Here is a 24,138-nt window from a genome sequence, read left to right on the forward strand (position 1 = left end):
CAATTTGTTAATATGATTTATCACATTGATAGATTTGCATATATTGAAGAATCCTTGCATTCCTGGAATAAACCCCACTTGATCATGGTGTATGATCCTTTTAATGTGCTGTTGGATTCTGTTTGCTAGTATTTTGTTGAGGATTTTTGCATCTCTGTTCATCAGTGATATTGGCCTGTAGTTTTCTTTCTTTGTGACATCCTTGTCTGGTATTGGTATCTAGGTGATGGTGGCCTTGTAGAATGAATTTGGGAGTGTTCCTCCCTCTGCTATATTTTGGAAGAGTTTGAGAAGGATAGGTTTTAGCTCTTCTCTAAATGTTTGATAGAATTCACCTGTGAAGCCATCTGGTCCTGGGCTTTTGTTTGTTGGAATATTTTTAATCACAGTTTCAATTTCAGTGCTTGTGATTGGTCTGTTCATATTTTCTATTTCTTCCTGATTCAGTCTTGGCAGGTTGTGCATTTCTAAGAATTTGTCCATTTCTTCCAGATTGTCCATTTTATTGGCATAGAGTTGCTTGTAGTAATCTCTCATGATCTTTTTTATTTCTGCAGTGTCAGTTGTTACTTCTCCTTTTTCATTTCTAATTCTATTGATTTGAGTAGTCTCCCTTTTTTTCTTGATGAGTCTGGCTAGTGGTTTATCTATTTTGTTTATCTTCTCAAAGAACCAGCTTTTAGTTTTATTGATCTTTGCTATTGTTTCCTTCATTTCTTTTTCATTTATTTCTGATCTGATTTTTATGATTTCTTTCCTTCTGCTAGCTTCGGGGTTTTTTTGTTCTTCTTTCTCTAACTGCTTGAGGTGCAAGGTTAGGTTGTTTATTTGAGATGTTTCCTGCTTCTTAAGGTGGGCTTGTATTGCTATAAACTTCCCACGTAGAACTGCTTTTGCTGCATCCCACAGGTTTTGGGTCGTCGTGTCTCCATTGTCATTTGTTTCTAGGTATTTTTTAATTTCCTCTTTGATTTCTTCAGTGATCACTTCATTATTAAGTAGTGTATTGTTTAGCCTCCATGTGTTTGTATTTTTTACAGATCTTTCCTGTAATTGATATCTAGTCTCATGTGACCCAAGATATGATCTACCCTGGAGAATGTTCCATGAGCACTTGAGAAAAATGTGTATTCTGTTGTTTTTGGATGGAGTGTCCTATAAATATCAATTAAGTCCATCTTGTTTAATGTATCATTTAAAGCTTGTGTTTCCTTATTTATTTTCATTTTGGATGATCTGTCCATGGGTGAAAGTGGGGTGTTAAAGTCCTCTACTATGAATGTGTTACTGTCGATTTCCCCTTTTATGGCTGTTAGTATTTGCCTTATGTATTGAGGTGCTCCTATGTTGGGTGCATAAATATTTACAATTGTTATATCTTCTTCTTGGATCGATCCCTTGATCATTATGTAGTGTCCTTCTTTGTCTCTTTTAATAGTCCTTACTTTAAAGTCTATTTTGTCTGATATGAGAATTGCTACTCCAGCTTTCTTTTGGTTTCCATTTGCATGGAATATCTTTTTCCATTCCCGTACTTTCAGTCTGTATGTGTCTCTAGGTCTGAAGTGAGTCTCTTGTAGACAGCATATATAAGGTCTTGTTTTTGTATCCATTCAGCCAATCTGTGTCTTTTGGTGGGAGCATTTAGTCCATTTACATTTAAGGTAATTATCGATATGTATGTTCCTATTCCCATTTTCTAAATTGTTTTGGGTTCGTTATTATAGGTCTTTTCCTTCTCTTGTGTTTCTTGTCTAGAGAAGTTCCTTTAGCATTTGTTGTAAAGCTGGTTTGGTGGTGCTGAACTCTCTCAGCTTTTGCTTGTCTGTAAAGGTTTTAATTTCTCCATCAAATCTGAATGAGATCCTTGATGGGTAGAGTAGTCTTGGTTGCAGGTTTTTCTCCTTCATCACTTTCAGTATGTCCTGCCACTCCCTTCTGGCTTGTAGGGTTTCTGCTGAGAGATCAGCTTTTAACCTTATGGGGATTCCCTTGTGTGTTATTTTTCCCTTGCTGCTTTTAATATGTTTTCTTTGTATTTAATTTTTGACAGTTTGATTAATATGTGTCTTGGCGTATTTCTCCTTGTATTTATCCTGTATGGGACTCTCTGTGCTTCCTGGACTTGATTAACTATTTCCTTTACCATATTAGGGAAGTTTTCAACTATAATCTCTTCAAATATTTCCTCAGTCCCTTTCTTTTTCTCTTCTTCTTCTGGAACCCCTATAATTCGAATGTTGGTGCATTTAATGTTGTCCCAGAGGTCTCTGAGACTGTCCTCAGTTCTTTTCATTCTTTTTCCTTTATTCTGCTCTGCAGTAGTTATTTCCACTCTTTTATCTTCCAGGTCACTTATCCGTTCTTCTGCCTCAGTTATTCTGCTATTGATCCCATCTAGAGTACTTTTAATTTCATTTATTGTATTGTTCATCGTTGCTTGTTTCATCTTTATTTCTTCTAGGTCCTTGTTAACTGTTTCTTGCATTTTGTCCGTTCTATTTCCAAGATTTCGGATCACCCTTACTATCATTATTCTGAATTCTTTTTCAGGTAGACTGCCTATTTCCTCTTCATTTGTTAGGTCTGGTGCATTTTTATCTTGCTCCTTTATCTGCTGTGTGTTTTTCTGTCTTCTCATTTTGCTTATTTTTTTTGCTTATCATTTTGCTTATCTTACTGTGTTTGGGGTCTCCTTTTTGCAGGCTGCAGGTTCGTAGTTCCCGCTGTTTTTGATGTCTGTCTCCAGTGGCTAAGGTTGGTTCAGTGGGTTGTGTAGGCTTCCTGGTGGAGGGGACTAGTGCCTGTGTTGTGGTGGATGAGGCTGGATCTTGTCTCTCTAGTGGGCAGGCTCACGTCTGGTGGTGTGTTTTGGGGTGTCTGTGGCCTTATTATGATTTTAGGCAGCTTCTCTGCTAATGGGTGGGGTTGTGTTCCTGTTTTGCTAGTTGTTTGGCATAGGTTGTCCAGCACTGTGGCTTGCTGGTCGTTGAGTGAAGCTGGGTGCTGGTGTTAAGATGGAGGTCTCTGGGAGATTTTCGCCGTTTGATATTATGTGGAGCTGGGAGGTCTCTTGTTGACCAGTGTCCTGAAGTTGTCTCTCCTACCTCAGAGGCAGAGCCCTGACTCCTGGCTGGAGCACCAAGAGCCTTTCATCCACACGGCTCAGAATAAAAGGGAGAAAAAGTAGAGAGAATTAGTAGAAGTATGAGGAAAGAAAGAAGGAAAGGAGGGAAGGAAGGAAGGAAGGAAGAAAGAAAGAAAGAAGCAAGGAAGGAAAGAAGGCAAGAAGGAAAGAGGGAGGGAGGAAGGAAGGAAGGAGGGAAAGAAGGAAAAAAGACAGAAAGAAAGAAGATACAGTAAAAATAAAATAAAGTATAATAAAGTTATTGAATTAAAAAATACTTATTTAGAAAAAAAGAAAAAGGGACGGATAGAACCTTAGGACAAATGTTGGAAGCAAAGATATACAGACAAAATCTTACACAGAAGCATACACATACACCCTCACAAAAAGAGGTAAAGGGGGAAACATCATAAATCTTGCTCTCAGAGACCACCTCCTCAATTTGGGATGATTCGTTGTCTAAAGGAGGGAAGGAAGGAAGGAAGGAAAGAAAGAAAGAAAGAAAGAAAGAAAGAAAAAGAAAGAAAGAAAGAAGGTAAAGTATAATAAAGTTATTAATTATTAAGAAAAAAACTTTTTAAAAAAACCATGGACGGATAGAACCCTAGGACAAATGGTGGAAGCAATACTATACAGACAAGATCTCACACAGAAGCATACACATACACATTCACAAAAAGAGGAAAAGGGGAAAAAATCATAGATCTTGCTCCTAAAGTCCACCGCCTCAATTTGGGATCATTCCTTGTCTATTCAGGTATTCCACATATGCAGGGTATATCAAGTTGATTGTGGAGCTTTAATCCGCTGCTTCTGAGGCTGCTGGGAGAGATTTCCCTTTCTCTTCTTTGTTCTCACAGCTCACAGGGGCTCAGCTTTGGATTTGGCCCTGCCTCTGCGTGTAGGTCACTGGAGGGCGTCTGTGTTTTGCTCAGACAGGACGGGGTTAAAGGAGCCGCTGATTCGGGGGCTCTGGCGCACTCAGGCCGGGGGGGAGGGAGGGGCACTGCGTGCGGGGGGGGCCTGCTGCGGCAGAGGCCGGCGTGACGTTGTACCAGCCTGAGGCCCGCCGTGCGTTCTCCCGGGGAAGTTGTCCCTGGATCCCGGGAATCTGGCAGTGGCGGGCTGCACAGGCTCCGCGGTAGAGGGGTGTGGAGAGTGACCTGTGCTCGCACACAGGCCCCTTGGTGGCGGCAGCAGCAGCCTTAGCGTCTCCCGCCCGTCTCTGGGGTCCGCGCTTTTAGCCGCGGCTCGCGCCCGTCTCTGGGGTCCGCGCTTTTAGCCGCGGCTCGCGCCCGTCTCTGGGGTTCGCGCTTTTAGCCGCGGCTCGCGCCCGTCTCTGGAGCTCCTTTAAGCAGCGCTCTTAAACCCCTCTCCTCGCGCACCAGGCAACAAAGAGGGAAGAAAAAGTCTCTTTCCTCTTCGGCAGGTGCAGACTTTTCCCCGGACTCCCTCCGGCTAGCCGTGGTGCACTAACCCCTTCAGGCTATGTTCAAGCCGCCAACCCCAGTCCTCTCCCTGCGCTCCGTCCGAAACCGAAACCCGAGCCTCAGCTCGCAGCCCCGCCCGCCCCGGCGGGTGAGCAGACAAGCCTCTCGGGCTGGTGAGTGCCCGTCGGCACCGATCCTCTGTGTGGGAATCTCCCCGCTTTGCCCTCCGCACCCGTTGCTGTGCACTCCTCCGCGGCCCCGAAGCTCCCCCCTCGGCCTCCCGCAGTCTCCGCCCGCGAAGGGGCTTCCTAGTGTGTGGAAACTTTTCCTCCTTCACAGCTCCCTCACACTGCACCTGAATGTTTACAGCAGTACAATACTCAAGATGTGGAAGCATCCTAAGTGTTCATCAACAGATAAATGGATAAAGAAAATGTGGTATGTATACACAATGGAATATTACTCAGCCTTAAAAAAGAATGAAATCTTGCCGTTTGTGACAACATGGATGAACCTGGAGGGTATAAGTCTTAGCGAAATAAATCAAAGACAAATACTGTATATTTTCACTTATATGTGGAATTTTAAAAAACCAAAGCAAATGAACAAATATAACAAGAGAGAAAATTACTCAGATACAGATAATAAACTACTGGTTGCCAGAGAGGAGGAGTGGGGGAAGAGGTAAAATAAGTGAAGGGAATTAAGAAGTACAAACTACAAGTTATAAAATAAATAAGTCAGTGGAATGTAATGTACAGCACAGGGACTATAGTCAATATTTTATAATAATTTTGTATGGTTCATAATCTATAAAAATATTGAATCACTGTGTTGTACACCTGAAACTAATATAATATTTTACGTGAACTACACTTCAATTTTAAAAAATTAAGTGAAATGGTAAGATACTGGTAATAAAAGGTGTTTTCTAACAACCTGTTTGCCAGATGCATTCAGTAGAGTATTCTTTCAGTGAATGGAAATGATTCCTGTTCACTAAGGCATGTAGTGATATGATTAGAATCTTGTAATAAAGGTATTTCTAACAAGCTACTTTGCATTATGCATTAAGTACAGAGTTCTTTCAGTGAAAGAAAGTGAAACCCACTATATAATAACTGTAAAGAATTGTGTCAAAAATTGAACTAAAGATTTTTCTATAGAGGTGTTCACAGGTGTGTTAACCATGGTACTCTTTCAGTATATGCAAGTGAAATCCATTCTTTAATTCATGTAGTATAGTGTTACCAAGACTTGTCATAGTTTCTAACAAGTTAATTGCAAGATGTGTTTGATACAGTGTTCTTTCCATGATTGGAAGTGATAGTCATTCTGTAACGCATATACTGAATTGTTTACAATACTTGAAGTAAAGATGGTTATAACAAGCCACTTGCAAGTTGCACCACAAGCACAATTTGTTTTTCGGTTCATGGAAGTGATACTCATTCTGTAATGCATATCATGATTGTTTAAGAGACATAATAAAAGTGTTCCTAAAAAGGTATTTGTGTGCGATATTCAGCACAGTATTCATTCATTGAATAAATTGATATTCTTCCATAATGCATGGAGTGAAGTGTTTAAGAAACTTGTAGTCAAGGAGTTTCTAACAAGCTGCTTGCAAAATGCATTTGCTACGGTGTTATTTCAGTGAATGAAACTGATACCTGTTGTGTATTGCATTTGAGAACTATTTAGAGGACGTACAATAAAACTGTTTCTGAAAACACTTGCAAGCTGTGTTCAGTGCAGTTTCTTTCACTGAATGGACGTGATACTTATTCTGTAATGCATGTAGTAATGTGTTTATTTTTAAAAGTAATAAAGATGTTCCTTTCAGCCTACTAGCAAGCTTTGTTCAGCAGTTTCTTTCAGTGAATGGAGTGATACCCATTCACTAAGGCATGCTGTGTGTGTTTTAAGTTCTTGTAAGAAAGGTGTTTCTAACAAGACACTTGCAAACCATGTTTATCACAGAGTTTATTCATTGGATAGGAGTGATATTTATTCTGTGATGCATTTACTGAGGTGTTTAAGCGACTAGTAATGAAAGTTTTTCTAACAAACTATTTGCAAGCTGCTTTCAGCATGGTATTCTTTCAGGGATGGAAATAGATACTGTAGTGCATGTAGTGAAGTATTTATGTGACTTGTAATAAAATTGTTTCTAACAAGGACTTGTAACAACAGTGTTTCTTAAAAGCCACTTGCAATATGTGTTCTGCATAATGTTCTCTCAATGAATGGAAATGATGTCCTTTCTGTAATGCATGTACTAAAGTGTTTAAGAAACTGTAATAAACGTGTTTCTAGCAAGCTACTTGCAAGATGTGTTCAGTTTAGTTTTCTTTCAGTGAATGGAAGTGAATCCCATTCTTTACTGCATATTGTAAAGTGCTTAAGAGACTAATAACAGTGTTTCTAATAAGCCACTTGAAAACTGCATTCAGCAAGTGTTCTCTCAGAGAAAGGAAGTGATACTATTCTGTAATGCATGTAGCAAAGTGTTTAAGAAATTTGTGGTTTCTAACAAGCTTCATGCAAGCTGTATGTAGCACATTATTCAGTGAATTGATGTGATACCCATTCTGTAATGCATGTAATGAAATGTTTAAAGTCTTGTATAAAGGCATTTTTCTAACAGCAAGATGTTTTCAGTAGTGTTCTTCAGTGAATGAAAGTGATACCCCATGTGTAATGCATGTTGTAATATGTGTAAGAGACTTGTAAGAAATTATTTTCTAAAACGCCCCTTACAAGCTGCATACTGCACATTGTTCTTTCAGTGAATAAGACTGATAACCATTCTGTAATAAATGTAGTAAAGTTTTTAACTTTACAGGCATGGGCTGTTTGGTTAACCAGCTCTTTGCCCTAGGCATTTGGACTTTCCATCAGCACTGGACTGGTAAACCAGTTGTCCATCTGAAGCTTCCAGATCACCAAATTATATGCCTTGAGTGCCAGGCTGCCTGGCTGACCAGCTTTTCTTCCAGGGCATCCCAAAGTTGACCATGGGCTCCAGGGTGCCAGATGACCAGCAGTTCTTCCCAAGCATCCCAGACTTAGAGTTGACCAGCTGTCTGTCCCTGGTGTCATGTACTTGGCCTCGGATGCTATGCTTTTGAGTCGACCAATTGTCCATCCCAGCCTTGGCCTTCGATGTAGGATCACCAATTCAACCAGATGTCAACCTTGGGCATCCCTGAGTTGGCCTCAGTTGCCAGGCTGCTGTGTTGACCAGCCTACCATTTGGGGTGTCCTGGATTTGGCCTCAGAGGGTGCTGCTGGATTGACCAAGTGTCCATCCCTAGCATCCTGGACTTGAGCTGTGGCACCACGCTGCCGAGTAGACCACTTGTCCATCTTGGACTTGACCTCCAGTGTTGGGCTGCCAGGTCAACAGGGTGTCCTAGACTTGGCCTCCAGATTCAGGCTAATGAGTTGACCAACTGTCTATCTGAGGCATCCTGAGCTTGGCCTCAGAAGCCAGGAAGTCAGGCCAACCAGCTATCCATCTTAGGTGTCCTGGAATTGGCCTCCAGTGTCAGGCTGCAATGTCAAATAGCTATCTTTCCCAGGCTTCCCAGGCATCCAACACTTGGTCTTGAGCTCTGGACTTTTGGATCAACCAGCTGTCCATCCTGGAATCCTGGACTTGGTCTTAGGTGCCTGTTTCCAGGTTGACCAGCTGTCATTCTGGTACATCCTAGACTTGGCCTAATGTGCTAGGCTGCTGGATTGTCCATCTTGGATGTCCCAAACTTGGTTTCAGGTGTTGGGCTGGTAAGTCAACCAACTGTCTATCCCAAGTGTCCTGGTTTTGGCCATGTAAGCCAGGCTTCCAGGTCAACCAACTCTTTGTCTGATGCATTCTAATTTGGCCTTGTGCACTGGCTTTCTGGGTTAATGAGCTGTCCTTCCTCTCTGCCCCAGAATTGGCCTTCCTTAAGTGCCAAGCTGCTGGGTTGACCAGCTATCCATCCTGTTTCCTGGTCTTGGCCTCAGGAGCCATGCTTCTGGGTTAACAAGCTGTTTGTCCCAGCTGTCAAAATCCTGGCCTCAGGCATCATGCTTCCAAGTCAACCAGCTTTTTGTTCATCTCACATCTGGTCTCAGTGTTGGGATGCTGGGTTGACCTGCTGTCAATCTCAGGTGTCCTGGGCATCCCAGACTCGGCCTTGGGTGCCAGAATACTGGGACAACTTTGGGCACCAAGCTGCTGGGTAGTTCAGCTTTTTTTCAGGCATCCTGAACTTGGCCTCAGGCGCCAGATCTGAGGTTGCCCAGCTTGGGCATTCCATAGTTGACCTCACCACCAGGTTACCAGGTAAACCAACTGTCTGTCCCAGCCTTCCTGGAAGTCTTGGACTTGGTCTATAGTGCCAGGCAGCTAAGCTCTCCAGCTCTATGTCTCAAACATCCCCGGCTTGGCCTTTGGTGACAAGCTTGGGTTGACCAGCAATTTGTCTCATGCATTTTGGAAATCCCAAACTTTGCCTCAAGCACCAGGCTGCCAGGCCAATGAGCTGTCCATTCTGGTGGACCTAGACTTGGCCTCTGCCTTCAGGCTCCTGGGCTGGACAGCTGTCTATCCTGGGCATCCTGGACAACCCTGAGTGGGCCTTAGGTGCCAGAGTGCCAGCATGACCAGATATCTTTCCTGGGCCTCCCAGACTTGGCCTCTGGCACTGAGCTACTGGGTCAGCAAGCACACAATACTGGGTATCCTGAATGTCTGAGACTTGGCATCAGGTCAGGCTACTGGATTGACCAGCTGTCCTTTCAGGATGTCCTGGACTGTTTGAGAGTCCCAGACTTGGCCTTGAATGCTGAGCTGCCAGGTTGATCATCTGTGCATCCCATGGCATTCCAGACTTGGCCTCAGACCCTGGGCTGCCAAGTTGACCAGCTGTCCCTCAGAAGCATCACAGTCTTGGACTCCTGTATCGAGCTGCATTGACCAGTAGTCTGAGGTGCCCCGGACTGGGCCTCTGGTGCTGTTCTGTGGGGTTGACCAACTGTGAATTCTGTGGCATAGGGAACTTGGTCTCAGACACCCAGCTACCAGGTGAAACCAGTTGTTTGTCCCAAGCATCCCACACGTGGTACAGTGTTGGGCTGCTGGGTCAACCCGGTATCTATCTGGGGTGTCTCAGACGTGGCCTCAGATGTTGTGAAGAGTTGACCAGCTGTCAATTTGAAGTATCCCAGACTTGGCCTCCAGTGTTAGGCTGCCAGGTCAACAAGCTGTCCTTCCTGATCACCCTAGTGTCCTGGATTTGGTTGGCAGGTTCACCAGCTCTTTGACCTGGGCATCCCAAACTTGGCCTCAGGTGCTGGTCTGCCAGGTAACTAGCTGTCCTGTTTGGGCATACTGGATTTGGCTTTAAGTGTCAAGTTTCTGGATCAACCACATGTCAATCCTGGGCATCCCTTGTATCCCTGACTTGGCCTTGGGTGCTAGACCGTCAGGTAAACCAGCTGACAATCCTAGGAGTCCTAGACTTGGCATCAGGCACTGGGCTGCTGGGTTGACTTGGGTGTCCTGTGTGTCTCGGAGGGTCCCAGACTTGGCCTTGGGCACTGAGCTGCCAGGTCGAGTTATCACTGGCATCTCAGGCTTCCTGAACTTGGCCTTGGATACTGTACTACTGGGTCAACCAGCCGTCCATCGCAAGTGTCCTGGACTTGGCCTCTACTGCCCGACTTTAGTTGACCACCTGTATGTCTTGGGCCTCCCAGACTTAATCTTGGGTGCTGGGATACTGAATCATCCAGCTCTTTGTCCCATATGTCCTAGACTTGGCCTTGGGCACTGAGCTGCTGTGTCTACCAGCTGTTTTCCCTAGGCCTCCCAGACTTGGACTTGGGCGTTGGTCTTCTGGGTTGAAGAGCTGTTTGTCCTGGGCATCCCAGACTTGGCCTTGGTCACCACGTTGCTGGGTTGGCCAGCTGTCTTTCCAGGGTGTCCCAGACTTGGCCTTTTGTGCCAGGCTGCCATGTCAACCAGCTGTCTGTCCCAGGCATCCTGGACTTGACCTCTAGTGCCAATGTGTGAGGAGACCACTGTCCTTTCTGGGAATCCTGGAGTTGGCCTCAGGCTTTAAGCTGTCGTGTTGACTTGTCTGACCCAATCATCCTAGATTTGGCCTCTAGCACCTGGCTGCCAGGTCAATCACCCATCTTTCCAAGGTGTCCCAGCCTTGGCCTTGGCCCTGGGCTGCCTGCTCAACCAACTTTTTGTCCCAGACTTGCCCTCTGGAATCAGGCTGCTGTTTTGACCAGTAGTTTGTCCCAGGCATCCCATATTTGGCATCAGGTGATGAGCATCCAGGTCAACCAGCTGCCTGGCACCCTGAACTTGCCTTAGGTAACAGGCTGCTGAATCAAACAGCTGTCTGTCCCAGGCATTCTGGATATCTTGGACTTAGCCTCAGGCATGGGGCTGCCCAGTCAAACAGATATGCATCCTGGTCATTCAAAACTTCCCTTGGGTACCTGTCTGCTGGGTAGACCACCTTTCTGGTCCCAGGAGTCACGAACTGGCCTCAGGCACTGAGATACCAGATGGACCAGCCATTCATTCTGATCTTGGACTTGGCCTCGGGCACTGGGTTGGCCAGTTGCCTGTTCTGAGTGTCCCTGTCTAGGCACTGGCACCAGACTGGGGGGCCAACAGTCATCCTAGTCATCCTGGAATTGGCCTCACAAGACAGGTTGCTGGTTTAACCAGCTGCTCATCCTGGGCATCCTAAAATTGACCTCAGGTGCTGGACTGCTGGGTTGAACACCTGTCCATTTGGGCATCCTGGACTTGGCCTTGGGCACCAGGATACTGGCCTGTCTAACCATCAATCTTGGGCATCCCAAACTTAGCCTCTGGATTCAGGTTGCCATGTCAACTAGTAGTTTGTTTTAGACATTCCATACTTGGCCTGGGGCTCTGGGTAACCAAGTCAACCAGCTGTCCAGCCTGGTCCTTCTGAACTTTATGTCAAGTGCCAGGCTGCCAGGTCTACCAGCTGTTTGTTCTGGGTATCCTGGACTTGGCCAGAGTTTCCAGGCTGCTGAATAGACTGGGCTATTCATTCTGAGCCTCCTGGGTGTTCCAAGACTTGGCCTTAGACTTCAGAGTGCTGGGTCAGCCAGCTGTCCACCCAGAGGATCCCACCTAGGGTGCTGGGCTGCTGGGTCAATCAGTTGTTTGTACCAGTTTTCCCAGACTTGGTCTTGGGCACTAGGCTGCTGGGTTGGCGAGTTATCCATCCTGAGCTCGGCCCTGGGTGCCAGGTTTCCAAGTGACCAGCAGTCTGACGTGGGCTCCTGAGCATCCAAGACTTGGCCTCAGGCACTGGGCTGCCAGGTCAATCAGCTGTTTGTCTTGGGTGTCTTGGGCATCCTGGACTTGGCCTTGGGCACTGGTCTGCTGGGTTGACTAGCTGTTTATCAGTCCAATTGCAGTCCAATCCTGATGAAGTCCATTTGTTTTATATTTTGTTGCTTGTACCTTTGGTGTCATATTTAAGAAACCATTGCTAAATCAAAGGACATAAAGATTGGCCTCTATGTTTGTTTGTTTGTTTTCTTTCCCCTAAGGGTTTTGGAATTTTAGCTCTTGAATCCATTTTGAGTTAATTTTTGCATATGGTGTGAGATAAGGTTCCAACTCCACTTGTTTGCATGTTGAAAACTGGGATATCCAGTTTTCCCAACGCTATTTGTAGAAAGACTGTTTTTCCTTCATTGGATGGTCTTAATGCCTTTGTTGAAAAATCCACTGGCATGGGTTTAAATTTTAAGTCTCAATTTCTATTCCATTGATCCCGCAGCTTGACTAAATTCATTTGCTAGCTCTAACAGTTGTGTGTATGTGTGTGAATTTTTTAGGATTTTCTACATATAAACTTTTGTCATCTGTAAATAATCTTACCTCCTACTTTCCAATTTGGATGCTTTTTGCTTTGCTTGCCTAATTGCTCTGGCCAGAGCCTCCAATGAAATGAATGTTGAATAGAAGTGGTAAAGGTGGATGTCTTTGTCTTGTGTTCTGATCTTAGGAAGAAAGCTTTCAGTCTTCCAAAACTGAACATGATGCTAGTTGTGGGGTTTTATACATGTCCTCTATCATGTTGAGGATGTTCCCTTTTATTTCTACTTATTGAGTTCTCTTATTCTGAAAGAGTGTTGGCTTTTGTCAAATGCCTTTTCTTCATCAGTTGAGATGATCGTGTGGATTTTTTCCCCCTTCATTTTACTAATGTGGTATAGTTTGCATTTCATATATCGAGCAGTACTTTAACCCCTGGGATAAATCCCACTTGACCATGATGCATAATCCTTTAATATGCTGCTGGATTCTGTTTGCTGGTATTTATCAAGGATTTTTGCATCTATACTCATGGGGGATATTGGTCTCTAGATTTTTCTTGTGAGATCTTTGTCTAGGTTTTGTATTAGTGTAATGTTGCTCTCACAGAAATCCTAAGTGTTCCCTCCTCTTCTACTTATTGGAAGAGTTTAAGAATTGGTGTTAGTTTTTCTTTAAATGTTTGGTAGGATTCACCTGTTTTGTAATTTGTGTGCTTGTTAGAATTTTCCCATTTCATCTAGAGTATGCAATTTGTAGGTGTATAATTGTTCACAGTTTCTTATAAACCCTTTTATTCCTGTGGGGTTGGTAGTGTTGTCCCAACTTTGTTTCTGACTTTAGTTACTTGAGTCTTCTCTACTTTTTTCTTAATCAATCTAGCTAAAGGTTCATCAATTTTTTCATTTTTTCAGAGAAACAACTTTTAGTTTGTTGATTTTCTCTATTGCTGTGTTGTTCCCTATTCTATTCATCTCGGCTCTAATATTTATTTTTTAGGTTTACTTTGCTCTTTTTCTGGTTCACAAAGGGCATCTTCTAACTGACTCCTGGCAATAGCTAGCCTCAGGATCACCCTCTCCAGGGTGAGCTAAAAACTTACAGACTGGAGTGGCCCAGGCCAGACAGGCACCATGCTCCCAACGTGACAGCCCAGGCCACCTCCAGGCTTGTTTCACCACTGAACCTCTTCTGGCTGGGTATGACACCTAACAGTTGACAGGCTGACCTGGACTCCTGTGGACCTTCTTACTGCCTTAGTTGCCTTGTACTCTCTGGGAACCAGAAGGCTAGTTAAGTTTAGCTGAGGAGCACTACCAATGGGCACAGTGCCCTGCCTGCTGCCAGATATTGCCCTCTGTACACTTCTCTCATTCCTTCACAGGTACTAGTCGTTGTCATCTGTGCCCACAGGCATCCCAGAGCACTCACCCACCCAATGGGTCTGACAACTTCAGTTCTATCTTCATGACTTACAGCACCTGCCTGTTACCCTCCCAGGGGTCCTGGCCCTGCCTCCCACCGTGTTCTCAGGCTAGATTCCATCAAGGCCAACTGAGAGTGATGGACTTACCTACCCCCCTCCCCCAGTAGAGGAGAGACCCCACTTCACATACCTTGCTCTTCACCAGGTGAGGGGCAGCTGAGTCCCACTGATGTTGTCTGGTGCCACTGCAAGTGCCAGACACCAAGGACTTTATGAGACCACAGGAGATGGGGTCAGTGGGAAGGGAAAAGTTAAGAGGAGGTGAGAGGGTGATTGATTTTTTTGTATAAAAGGTAAAAAAAAGGTTTACTATAGTTGTAAATAGCAAAAGCTGTACTGGAATATTATATTAAAATCCCATTTCTACTATAGCCTGGGAGTTGTGGTTTTGTTCTTTCATTTCTTGTGTTTAAAAAGAGATAGACACTCTCACTCTTCATTCAATAAGTCTTTAGGGCCATCAGTTTATTGTATGTGGAAGTAGGAAGGGCCAGCTACCCTTCTCTGAAGGACATGCCCAAGTCCATCTTTCACAGAGATGTTTGTTTCAGTATCATTAAACTGGGCAAGGAGCTGAGAAAGCCCCTCAGAACTCAGGGGCTTGGAGGGAGGTTGAAGGTACTTTCACAGGCATAGCAACAACCACTGAAAACTGGGCATCTTTAAAAGTAACTCTTGCCAGGACCATTTCCTGCCCCAGGACAATGGCTGCTTTTCTACACTCTGGCGAGTGTAGAATTCTATAAGCCCTAAGTGGGGAAAATGGTTAAAAAAAAAAAAAAATACAACATGGAAAGGAAAAAGCCAGAGGAAGATTATTTGCAAACAGACTGAGGGCAGGCAGGATTTTTCATCATCCCTCCCCACCAAGGTCAGCACTCTACCTAAATTTGAATACTCCTCTGACTTCAGAATTCCTTTTCCTGCTTATTTCTTATCCAGGGGAAAGATCTGTGATGCAGAGTTTAGGCCTATAGCTGGGTGTCATTCTATAAGCATCCCTGCAATGCCCTGTATAATTGTTTTAACCCAGAAATGCCCTAGATGGCCCCCAGTCCACCATCAGGTACACTAATCAGGTACATCAGGTCACTCCTCTCTGGCTGGGGCCTGATGAATGTACTTTGGTTATGTCAAGGGGATGTCAACCTTTCATGTCGGAAGGGCTAAAAGATGCAGCCTGATAAGCAGGGGAGGAGGTGTACCACCAGGACCAACAATCCATGGGCAGCACAGACACAGCTCTACCAATTAAACACTAGAGTGCTTCCAATCTGGGTGGGAAACAAACACTGCCCTGCACTCACCTGAGTGCCCTCCTGGGGCTTCTCCCAGGATTGGGAGCTAAAGGGCTAATGCCAGGCACAGGAAGGGAGCCCCTGGGACCCTATACAGCCTTCAGCCTACACCCTGTCACCTATTTTCAGTAACATCCCCTAAATATACAGCCTATAAAGGCAAGAGACAGATGAAATGCAGGGCAATTCTGAGTTACCCTTTCCTCCGTGATGGCTCTGTCACTCAGACACAGAGCAGGGCTCACCTCTGCCAGGCCCTAAGTGATTTGTGCAAGTGACTGTTGAATGCAAATGGGAGTGCAAGAAGCAGACACAGAATAGAGCAAAATGGAGCAAATGATTGTTGAACTACAGATAGCGATTGCAAAGGAGTTGATTATTGATGGCTTAGTGGAATTTGGATGGTGCAGAATGTGCAAGGAAAGATTGATAAGTTGACAGAAACGTGCAAAAGAGTAGTTGTTTTGCAGTGAGTGCGCAAGCACTGACTGTTAAATGGCACACAGTGGCTGTATAGGAGGGGAAGCTGGAATAGTTAAGAGCAGTTGACAACATGGCCCCCGGGAGTATGCAGTGACTTGCAGTGGGTGCGACAAGACGTTGTTGAATAGCACACAGTGGGTGTGTGAGAATAGAAAATTTGATGGGAGCATGGGAGGAGCAATTGTTAAATGCTGCAAGAGTGTGCTGGAGTGAAAGTGGGATGCACATGCATAGATTGGCTGTTGAACTGCACATGGCGAGTGTGTGAACAGTGACTGAATGGCAAAGAGGTGTGCAAAGCGTTAAGTCAAATGGAAATACAGTCATTGGCTTTTGAATTGCACAGTGAGTGAGCAAGGAGACACTGGTCAATATCATAAGAAGTGGGCACTGGATGAAGCAGAGTGACCAGTGAATATGCGGGGAGTGGTTACAATGGTGCATTTTATGTGCCAGTGTGGTCAGGTCATGGTGCACAGTTGTTTGGCTAAATGCCAGTGTCTGGATGTTGCTGTGAACTCAACCGACTTTAAGCAGATTACCTTCCATAACATGGGTGGGCCTCATCGAATCAGTTGAAGATCTTAAGAGCAAAGGACCTAGGTTTCCCGAAGAAGCACTTCTGCCTCTAGACTGCAACACAGAAACCCTGCCTGAGTTTCCAGCCTTCAGACTCAAGACTGCAAGGTCAACTCTTCCCTGGGTCTCCAGCCTATCCTGCAGATTTAACAATCAACAGCCCTTAACACCTCTCTTTCTACACATACTCTATTGGTTCCATTTCTCTGGAGAATCCTGAAACTCTGACTATTGGGTGTAATATAGGTGTGCAAGAAGTGGAAACTGGATAGTACATACAAGTGTAAAGAGTCTGCAATGACAAAAAATTCTGGGCAGGGCAGAATGAGTGCACAAAGAGTCGTTGTTGAATCAAACACTGTTTGCAAAGTGACTTTAGATGGCGGATAGTGGGTGTTCAGTGAGTTGAAGTAGTATGGTGCAGAACAGGTGTATGAAGTGTGGAAGAGGCCCAGGTTCCAGCTGGCCTTTTGGGCCCTACCTGGCCTGCAGGGAGACCTTGGGCAAGGCCCTCTCCCTCACTGGGTATGCAGCTGCTAGGGTGGGCTTAGTCTCTGAAGGGGAAAGGTGGTGCTGTAGCAAGCAGGAGGGGGATAAACTCACTGGTGCTTTGCCTTGCCCTACTGCCAGCAGGGCCCAAGTGGCACGTCAATGATGTACCTATGACACTTGGGGGGCTTGCATGAAGGACAGCACATGAGGCCTAGAGCCCTGACCAACAGACATCTTTGGCTCAGGATCCTGCTGGGGAGGAGGTGGGCACAGGTGGTTCTAGTGTGGGATAGAGACACAGGCCTTTGGTCTTGGGGCTGCCTTGGGGCCCAGTGTCTCCACCCTACACTGAGGGTCTTGCTCCAGTGGGAGATGTGTGGACTCATGCAGGGATGTGGTGCTACTGCAGAGGGGGCCCTGCCAGACGAGCCAGCTGCCCTGCACTGCTGAGGATGGGAGGCCTGTCAGCTTGGATGCTGGCCTTTGCTGAGGGAAGGCTGGGGGGGTGGGGGAGAAGAAAACCTAGCCACATGCCACCCCCACTCCTGAGTCCCCAGCACATTTCCAGCCTCCTTGCTGTGGGTCCAAATGACCAACACCTCCCCATGCACCCCCCCTCACCAGATCCAGTTCCCAGTCCTGGCTGGGCCTCACGAGGACAAGGAGCCTGGACCCTCTGGACAGGCATTGGGGCCCCAGGGATGCCAAGAGACAGCCAGGACCTATCAGACCCCAAAGAGCAGGAATTGTGCCTGGGACGCCGAGGTGACAGTTCAACAGGGAGGTGACACATCCCAGGCCACAAAGGAGGACAGAGCTTTATTTCCAGAAGGGACCCTTGCACAGGGTGACTGCCTTCCACACTGGTGCCTCGAGGGTCCCCCAAGGATGTGCTGCACCCGATCCTTGTAGCATGCACTAAAGGGATGTGGTGGCGGCCACAGCCTCCTCCAGCTGCTGTAGGAGCTCCTCTGGCCGTGGTGAGAATGCACTGGTGTCCACTCTCTGGAAGTCAGGGTGGGCCACCACCGACTCCAGCACCTCAGCTATGCGGCAAATGTCAAAAGCGGCCTGCTGGGGGCCCAGCCCGGTGCCCTTGCCGCCCTCCACCTTGCCAGGACCCATCCCCTTCGCCAGGAGGAGAAGCCTCCTTTCAGCAACGACCTTGAGGAAGTGATAAAATTCCTCGAAATTAATCCCGGAGCAGGACTTCATGATGACCTGGGCCAGAAAGAACAACCAGTGAGCTGCTGCTCACTCACAGCTCTAGGCAAGTTCTGCTGACCCTGCATCGAGTCTAGGCTACAAAGGGCCCTGAGACACAGTCCAGTCCTCGAGGATGGAGACACCTGGGGGCCAGCCAGTGATCAAATGGGTCTGAGTCCTGCAGCCTGGAAGCCCCAGAACCCTCACTCAAATAGGTAGGCCTGGTTGCCACCAGGCCCCCAAGACTACAGATCTGACCTTAGAGACCACACCCTCCCTTAAGACTGCAGGCTGTCCTGGGGCTTTTCCATACCCTCCCCCCACTGACGCCCTGGGCCAGGTGAGCACCCTCTTGCCCTTGACTGTGGTCCTGGTTCAGGTGAGCCCCCTACCAATCCTCCCACTATAGATAGCCCTGGTGAGCCTCATCCTGTGCCCCCCCTCCTGCTCAGACCAGTTGTCCCACCTGGCAGTGGTGGTGCCAGTCGGGCATGCTGTCCCTCCACTCAATGATCTCCTGCTGCACGGCACAGAGCTCCTGCTGCAGGAAGTGCCACATGTTGGCCAGGTTACAGCCGTTGACCCAGTTGTGGTTGATGGAGATGGTGTCCTCCTGGAAGGGGTAGGGCACAGGCTGTCCCCGTGAGCCCACAGGGGGCACCGTCCCCTCCCCGTCCTGAGGTCCTCTCAGCTTTCCTCAGCTGGGAGGAGCTGCTTCCATCTCCCAATGGGAGCCAGCAGAGAAGAGGGAGCTGGGATCATTTGAATCCACAATTAGCCCAGAATGGGGCTCCGTAAGGGCTGGGACACCACAGTGTGTGGACCCCTTGCCCACTGTTACCCAGGAAAGCAACATGGGAGGCAGGGAAAGAGGCTGGGGGCCCTCAGCAGTGCTGCGTGCAGGGAACCAATATAGCCACATGCAGTACCAGCCTTGCCCATGGCCTGCCCCATCCCATACCCAGGCTCTCCCAGAGGGACAGCCTGCCCACTCTATGGGATCAGGGCGGGTGGGCTCAGCCCTCTCTCTGCAGGAATGCATTTAGGAAGGTGCCGAGGGCAAGAAGAGCTGCTGAGCAGGCCAAGGGGCACAGGTGAACAGGGGTAAGAGTCAGCTCAGTGGAGCCCTGTGGCCTGTCTCCCTGACCCATCTGGGCCACAGCACATGGGGTAGGGAGTGCCCAGCATACCAGGTTGTGGACTTGATGGTGCCACCCACTGGGCACAAACACCATCTCGCCTGCCTCCTGTGTGACCTCCAGTGGTGGGCTACAGTGATCTCGCATGGGGTGTAGGCGGCTATCCAGGAGTGTGGGGGAGGTCACGTCGTAGGGCAGGCTACCGTGGCAATCCCGCAGGGCTTCTTCTTGCCCCGGTGGGAAGAAGAACCACTTTTTCCTCCCGCAGATGTTGACGGACCAGCTGAAGGAGCGGAAAATGTCAGCATGGAACGGCGACCTGTGCGAGAGCTTCTGTTGGCACTGTGTGGCTTGGATGTGGGCTGTACTTCTTCTGAGTAGACTGGCCAGGCTCAGTGGTCCCCAGCTCTCACACCTGGCCTGTGAGCCAGGTGGGAGGGCCAAACCTCCCCCACCCCAGAACATCACACAGGAGGTGCATGAGCTCTTTCCACAGACGAAAGAGGTAAGTGGGCTTAGAAATGCCAGACCTGGCAGCCGACTCCATTACCTGGCTAACAGGAATCTCTGAGAGGCTCTGGGCAAGAGCTGACACACCAGCAGGAAGGTTCAGGAGAGTGACCAGGGATGGGGTGTAGGATGGTGGGTGGGAGCAGACAGGCGGTTACCAGGTGCCGGTGGGCCCCATGTAGATGAAGCGGTAGTCATCCACGTCCAGGGCATCCCAGTACTCGTTGAGCCAGTCAGATGAGAAGTATATGGGCAGGGTGAACACGCCCTCCGCTGAGGAGTCCCTTTAGAAAGCGGCATGAAGCTACAGCAGAAGTGGCTACAAGCCAACCTCCCGGCACCCACGTCCTGAGTGCATGAAATATCATGAGAGCTTTGAAATTATGTGAATGACCCTGACCTGCCTTCTGGAGTCAGCACCAACCACCAGAAGTGGGGCCACCTCAGACCACCCAGCCATAGTCCAGTCACCAGATGACCACAGCCCCAAGTAGCCCTAGCTGATCCCTGCCCAAATGACTGAACCAGAATTGTAAGCAGATGAAATGGCTTTGGGGGTGCTGTGACACAGCCTAGACAACTTGTACAGGCAGTGACCTAGATGTTCCTGGCCACTCCCACACCCATTCCAGGATTTCAGCTTCGGGCTGAGCTGGGGTTTAAATGCATCATCTGTGTCATGCTGGCTTCCCAAATTTGGGGGCCTCCTCCACTTTTTTAACCACACCAGTGACCTTGATTCTGCCGAGCAGATTCAAAGCCGCAGGCCCAGGCATGAGGACAGCCCAGGTACACGGAGGTCCTTTTCAACCCCTCATTTCCCTGGATCCATCCCCACAACCCAACCAATGGGCTCCCAAACAGAGGAGCATTCTAAACCAGCCCAAGGGAGAGTGCAGTTCTACCAACAACATGGTCACACAACACTCTCGGTCAGAGGCCATGACAGGGGAGAGCCTTAGTAGTACCAAACCACCAGTAGTTCCCCAAAACACCATGCAGGTCCCTCCGCTGCCATGCCTTTGTACAGTGACAGACTCCTGCTTATCGTTCAAAACCCTGCTCAGATATCACCTCCCCTGTGGCTACCCCTGCGTGCCTGATCCAGGCCTTCCTTTGTTCTTTTTATTTTGGGGTTGCCAAGGAAAACGCAAGACACTTCCTCAAGACTGAATTTCAAATAAACAGTGAACAAGTTTCTAGGATAAGTATGCCCCTTGTAATACCTGGGACATACTTATACCCAAAAAGCTACTCGTTGCTTATCTGAAGCACAAATTCACAGTGCACGAGTGTCTGAATCTATGAGTCCATCTGTGCTGTTGGAATGTGAGTCCGTGAGGTCTAGGACCAGAGTTTGGTTGCATCTTAGTGACTATCTGCCGGGCCAGGTCTCTCTGACAAGTAAGAAGCTGTGTGGCAGACAGTACCAAGGGCAAACTTTGAGCAAACTTCATGTACTCTTGGATTGCTCTTGGGAATCACAAGGGCCTGAATTTTTTTTTTTTCTTTTTGAGTCTTAGTTCCTGCATCAGCAAAACAAGAATTCCACTGTTCACTCATTCATTAAATGAGCACCTGATCTGTGCCAGGGCCCTGTGCTAGATGGCGGGGGTCTGACTAGGACCTCCTCTCTGCTTGTGAAAAGCACACCCCTGGCAGGGGAAATGGCTACAAAACCTAAGGACCACCTCAGAGAGTGGGAAGGCCAGCAGAAGGGGTGGGGCTGCCTTCAAGAGCGAGGCGTTTCTCAGAGCACATCCTTTGAGCTCCCCAGGTGGAAGAAGCATATGGTGAGTGGCAACAGATCTCGGAAGGCCTTGTTAAAGAGTTGGCATTGCTTGTTAGTGATGGAGATTTTAAAGGGGTGGGGCACAGTCCTGCTTGAAAGCTCACTTGGACTTTAGCAGTGGGGTGCAGGACTTGAGGCGGGGCAGCTAGTCTGGAGACTGGCAACAGCCAAGGTGGATGATAACAGGCCTGACTTGGAGAAGTAGGTCTGGACAGGGGAGGCTGGTCCCAGGGGCATCTGAGAGAACAGGCAAAGGCTGGATGCTGCCAGTTAGATGGAGGTGAAGCTGACAAGCATGGTTCTGGGCAAATGTGACAAAGAAGAGGTGGGTAACCATAGCCCATCTGTGCCTCTGCCAGGCCCACATTCCCCATAGCAACCAAGCCTGTGCAGGAATGGTGAGATGGCCATGATTGGAGAGAATGACACTTCCAACCAGGCCGAGGAAAATGGGTTAAATTCCGAACTGGGGAAAAGATGAGTTCCTCCGTGTGCAGCCAGGGCTCACTCAGAACTGAAAGACAGTGCTGTGGCCAGTGCTCCAGGCTCCTTTACCTGCACAGATGCCAGTCTTTGAGATAGAGACAGCCCCGTGAAGAGGAGTAGTTTCCCTGAATGTACTCTTTCCAGTAGCTGATGTAGTCTCTGAGGGTCATGTGTTCTTTGGGGTTGGAGTTGTATTCCCGGACCCCACAATTTGCAACAGGTACAACCACGTCTCCTGAAAGGAAAGGGTCAGGGACAAGACTTTTCTGAGAGTCCTCCAGCCTGTCAATCCTCCCTGACCCTGTCTGCCCTCCAACTCATTGCTACACGGTCTCCAGGTGAATTCTTCTGGGGAGTGACTCATGCCTTGCCTCCCTCAAGCCCTCTGTGGCTGTCCTCGTTTGCGCCCTCCCTCACAGTCCGACCTAAGAGTCTAGTCCTGTGTTTGCACTCCATGCTGTTCTTGCCCGGGTCACTCGCGCTCAGTCCTTACCATAGTTCTGAAGCAGATAATCGAAGTTGGGCTTTCCGCTGGGTGTCACCCAGAGCCTCCTGCTACCCCAGCCCTCGGTGAAGGCGCTGGAGAAAACACAGGGTAAGTTAGGGAGCAGGTAACCCTTGAAAAAGTCGGCGTAGGAAAAGGAGTCCGGCTTCTCGATGAAGTCCACGCGGTCCAGTTTCGGGCAGACCCTGCGGGGGAGACACCCCTCGAGGCTTCGGAAGTGGCTCTCGGCGAACACGCGCGCCTCCCTGTCCATCCCGGGCCAGGTTCGGCGTCCCTGGCGTGCGGGGTGCGTGGGGTGGGAGTCTGCCGGGGGGATCTGGAGGGCTGCCGGGAACAGGGCGGGGCTCGGGGGGGGGTGTCGGAGGAGCTGCAGGGCACAAGGAGGGCTGCGGGGCGGTCACAGAGGCTGCGCGGAGTCGGAGGAGCTGCTGGGGACGGAGTGCTCCTGGAGGCCCAGAATCCGGCTTCCGGATTCCCACTTCTCTGCTCTTTAAACAGGGAGGTGAAAAAGGAAGTATTTGTTAAACCTGCTTCCGGAGCACACGCTCTGAGAACCCGCGGCTCACAGCCCCGCGCCGGCCAGAGCGAAAGCGGCGAGGTACAGACACTCATAGGCCGCGGTCGTCCCGAAGCACTCGACCGGAACCTACAGCCCGCGGTCTAAGTTCCTGGCCGAGCCGGAAACACGGCGAGCCAGTTCTTGGGCGCATGCTCGCTGCATTCTACGGCCCTCACCCGGCGGAGGCACAGGAGTGGCCCACAGCACAGTCCTCCCAGCTCCGGGTTCCCCCGCCCCCCCGCGGCTTCAGAGATTGTTGAGCGGTGTCGGCCTCCTGTCTTGTCGACTTCGCGCCTCCCCCGCGACTCAGGTAAGGCGTGTCTCCAGTCTGCAGCTGGGCTTGTGCTCTTCCGTCAGGGTCCCTCCTAACGCTACCGCCGAAGTGAGGACTCCTCCTCTTTCCAATGCTCCAAGGACTACGGAAGGTGGTGGGATGTGGGCTGGGCTACCAGAGAGGCACAAGGGCCAAAGGTAGTGTTCTGAGGGATGCTGGGTGTCTAAGGGGATGCTGGGAACCTGGAGGGGATGCTGGGGGACTAGGGCGATGATGGAGGCCTAGGGGGCTGATGGGGACTTGGAAGGAATGCTGTAACTTGCCGGTGATGGTGGGACCTGGTGGGAATGTGGGAGACTAGGGAGGTTCTGAGGGCCTAGGGCGATGCTGGGGACCCGGAGGAAATGCTGTGGACCCGGAGGAGATGCTGTGGACTAGGAGAGGATGGTGGGACCTGAAGGGCATGGTGGGGACCTGGAGGCATGCTGGGGGACTAGGGCGATGGTGGGGACCCGGAGGGGATGCTGGGGGAATAGGGTGGGTCTGAAGTGAAGGTGTGGGGGCATCAAGGGTGGGGATATGAGGCTGTGCACACCAGCAGACCTGAAATGGGGGACATCAAAGAGGAACTTGGGTGGGGGTGACACGTCAGGGTCTCAGCACGTTGGAGGAATAGATGTCCTTCCTACCCATATCAATATGGAAAGGAAGAAAGCAGTTTCATTACTGTATGAGCAGATTACATGCATGTAAGGCATCTTCAAGAGAGTACAGAGCTGGGCAGAACGTCACACATTTTATACGCAAGGAAGTAGAAGAATGAACTGTTAAGACCTCTCTCACCTCCTTGAGGGAAAAATAGATGCACCATGTAGTCTGCAGCTGATGAGAGACTC

General features: G+C 48.5%; 2 protein-coding genes across 3 annotated transcripts in view; one reads left to right on the forward strand and one right to left on the reverse strand.

The window, feature by feature from the left end:
• Window positions 1-927: 927 nt before the first annotated feature.
• JMJD4 (jumonji domain containing 4) lies at window positions 928-23,331 on the reverse strand. Of its 2 annotated transcripts, none has more exons than XM_022563295.3 (6): window positions 22,398-23,331; window positions 21,974-22,139; window positions 19,785-19,910; window positions 19,168-19,399; window positions 18,444-18,590; window positions 928-17,992 (listed from the first exon to the last, which is right to left on the reverse strand). In XM_022563295.3, the coding sequence occupies exons 1-6, from the start codon at window positions 22,660-22,662 to the stop codon at window positions 17,690-17,692; spliced, it is 1,239 nt and encodes a 412-aa protein (XP_022419003.1). In that variant the 5' UTR covers window positions 22,663-23,331; the 3' UTR covers window positions 928-17,689. The 2 variants fall into 2 exon arrangements, with proteins under 2 accessions (XP_022419003.1, XP_022419002.1); XM_022563294.3 differs by having other exon boundaries at window positions 929-17,992; window positions 19,168-19,435; window positions 22,398-23,329.
• Window positions 23,026-24,138, forward strand: part of SNAP47 (synaptosome associated protein 47) — a 100,243-nt gene continuing 99,130 nt past the window's right edge. Inside the window, exon 1 of the mRNA XM_089909839.1 lies at window positions 23,026-23,278. The gene's annotated coding sequence lies outside the window, so the exon portion shown is untranslated. The remainder of the gene's footprint in view (window positions 23,279-24,138) is intronic.

This window comes from Delphinapterus leucas, chromosome 3, assembly GCF_059928025.1.
Source record: "Delphinapterus leucas isolate spDelLeu-1000000601 "Yukka" chromosome 3, BTC_Dleu_Yukka2, whole genome shotgun sequence".
In the NCBI taxonomy this organism is placed as follows: domain Eukaryota; kingdom Metazoa; phylum Chordata; class Mammalia; order Artiodactyla; family Monodontidae; genus Delphinapterus; species Delphinapterus leucas.

Bases quoted from the DNA above. Each gene is read 5' to 3' on its own strand.
- JMJD4 (XM_022563294.3), bottom strand. From the start codon at position 22,662: ATGGACAGGGAGGCGCGCGTGTTCGCCGAGAGCCACTTCCGAAGCCTC. The intron at 22,140-22,397 runs GTAAGGACTGAG...CTTTCCTTTCAG, and splicing joins TTATCTGCTTCAGAACTATG to GAGACGTGGTTGTACCTGTT. The intron at 17,993-18,443 runs GTGGGACAACTG...TTTCTGGCCCAG, and splicing joins ACTGGCACCACCACTGCCAG to GTCATCATGAAGTCCTGCTC.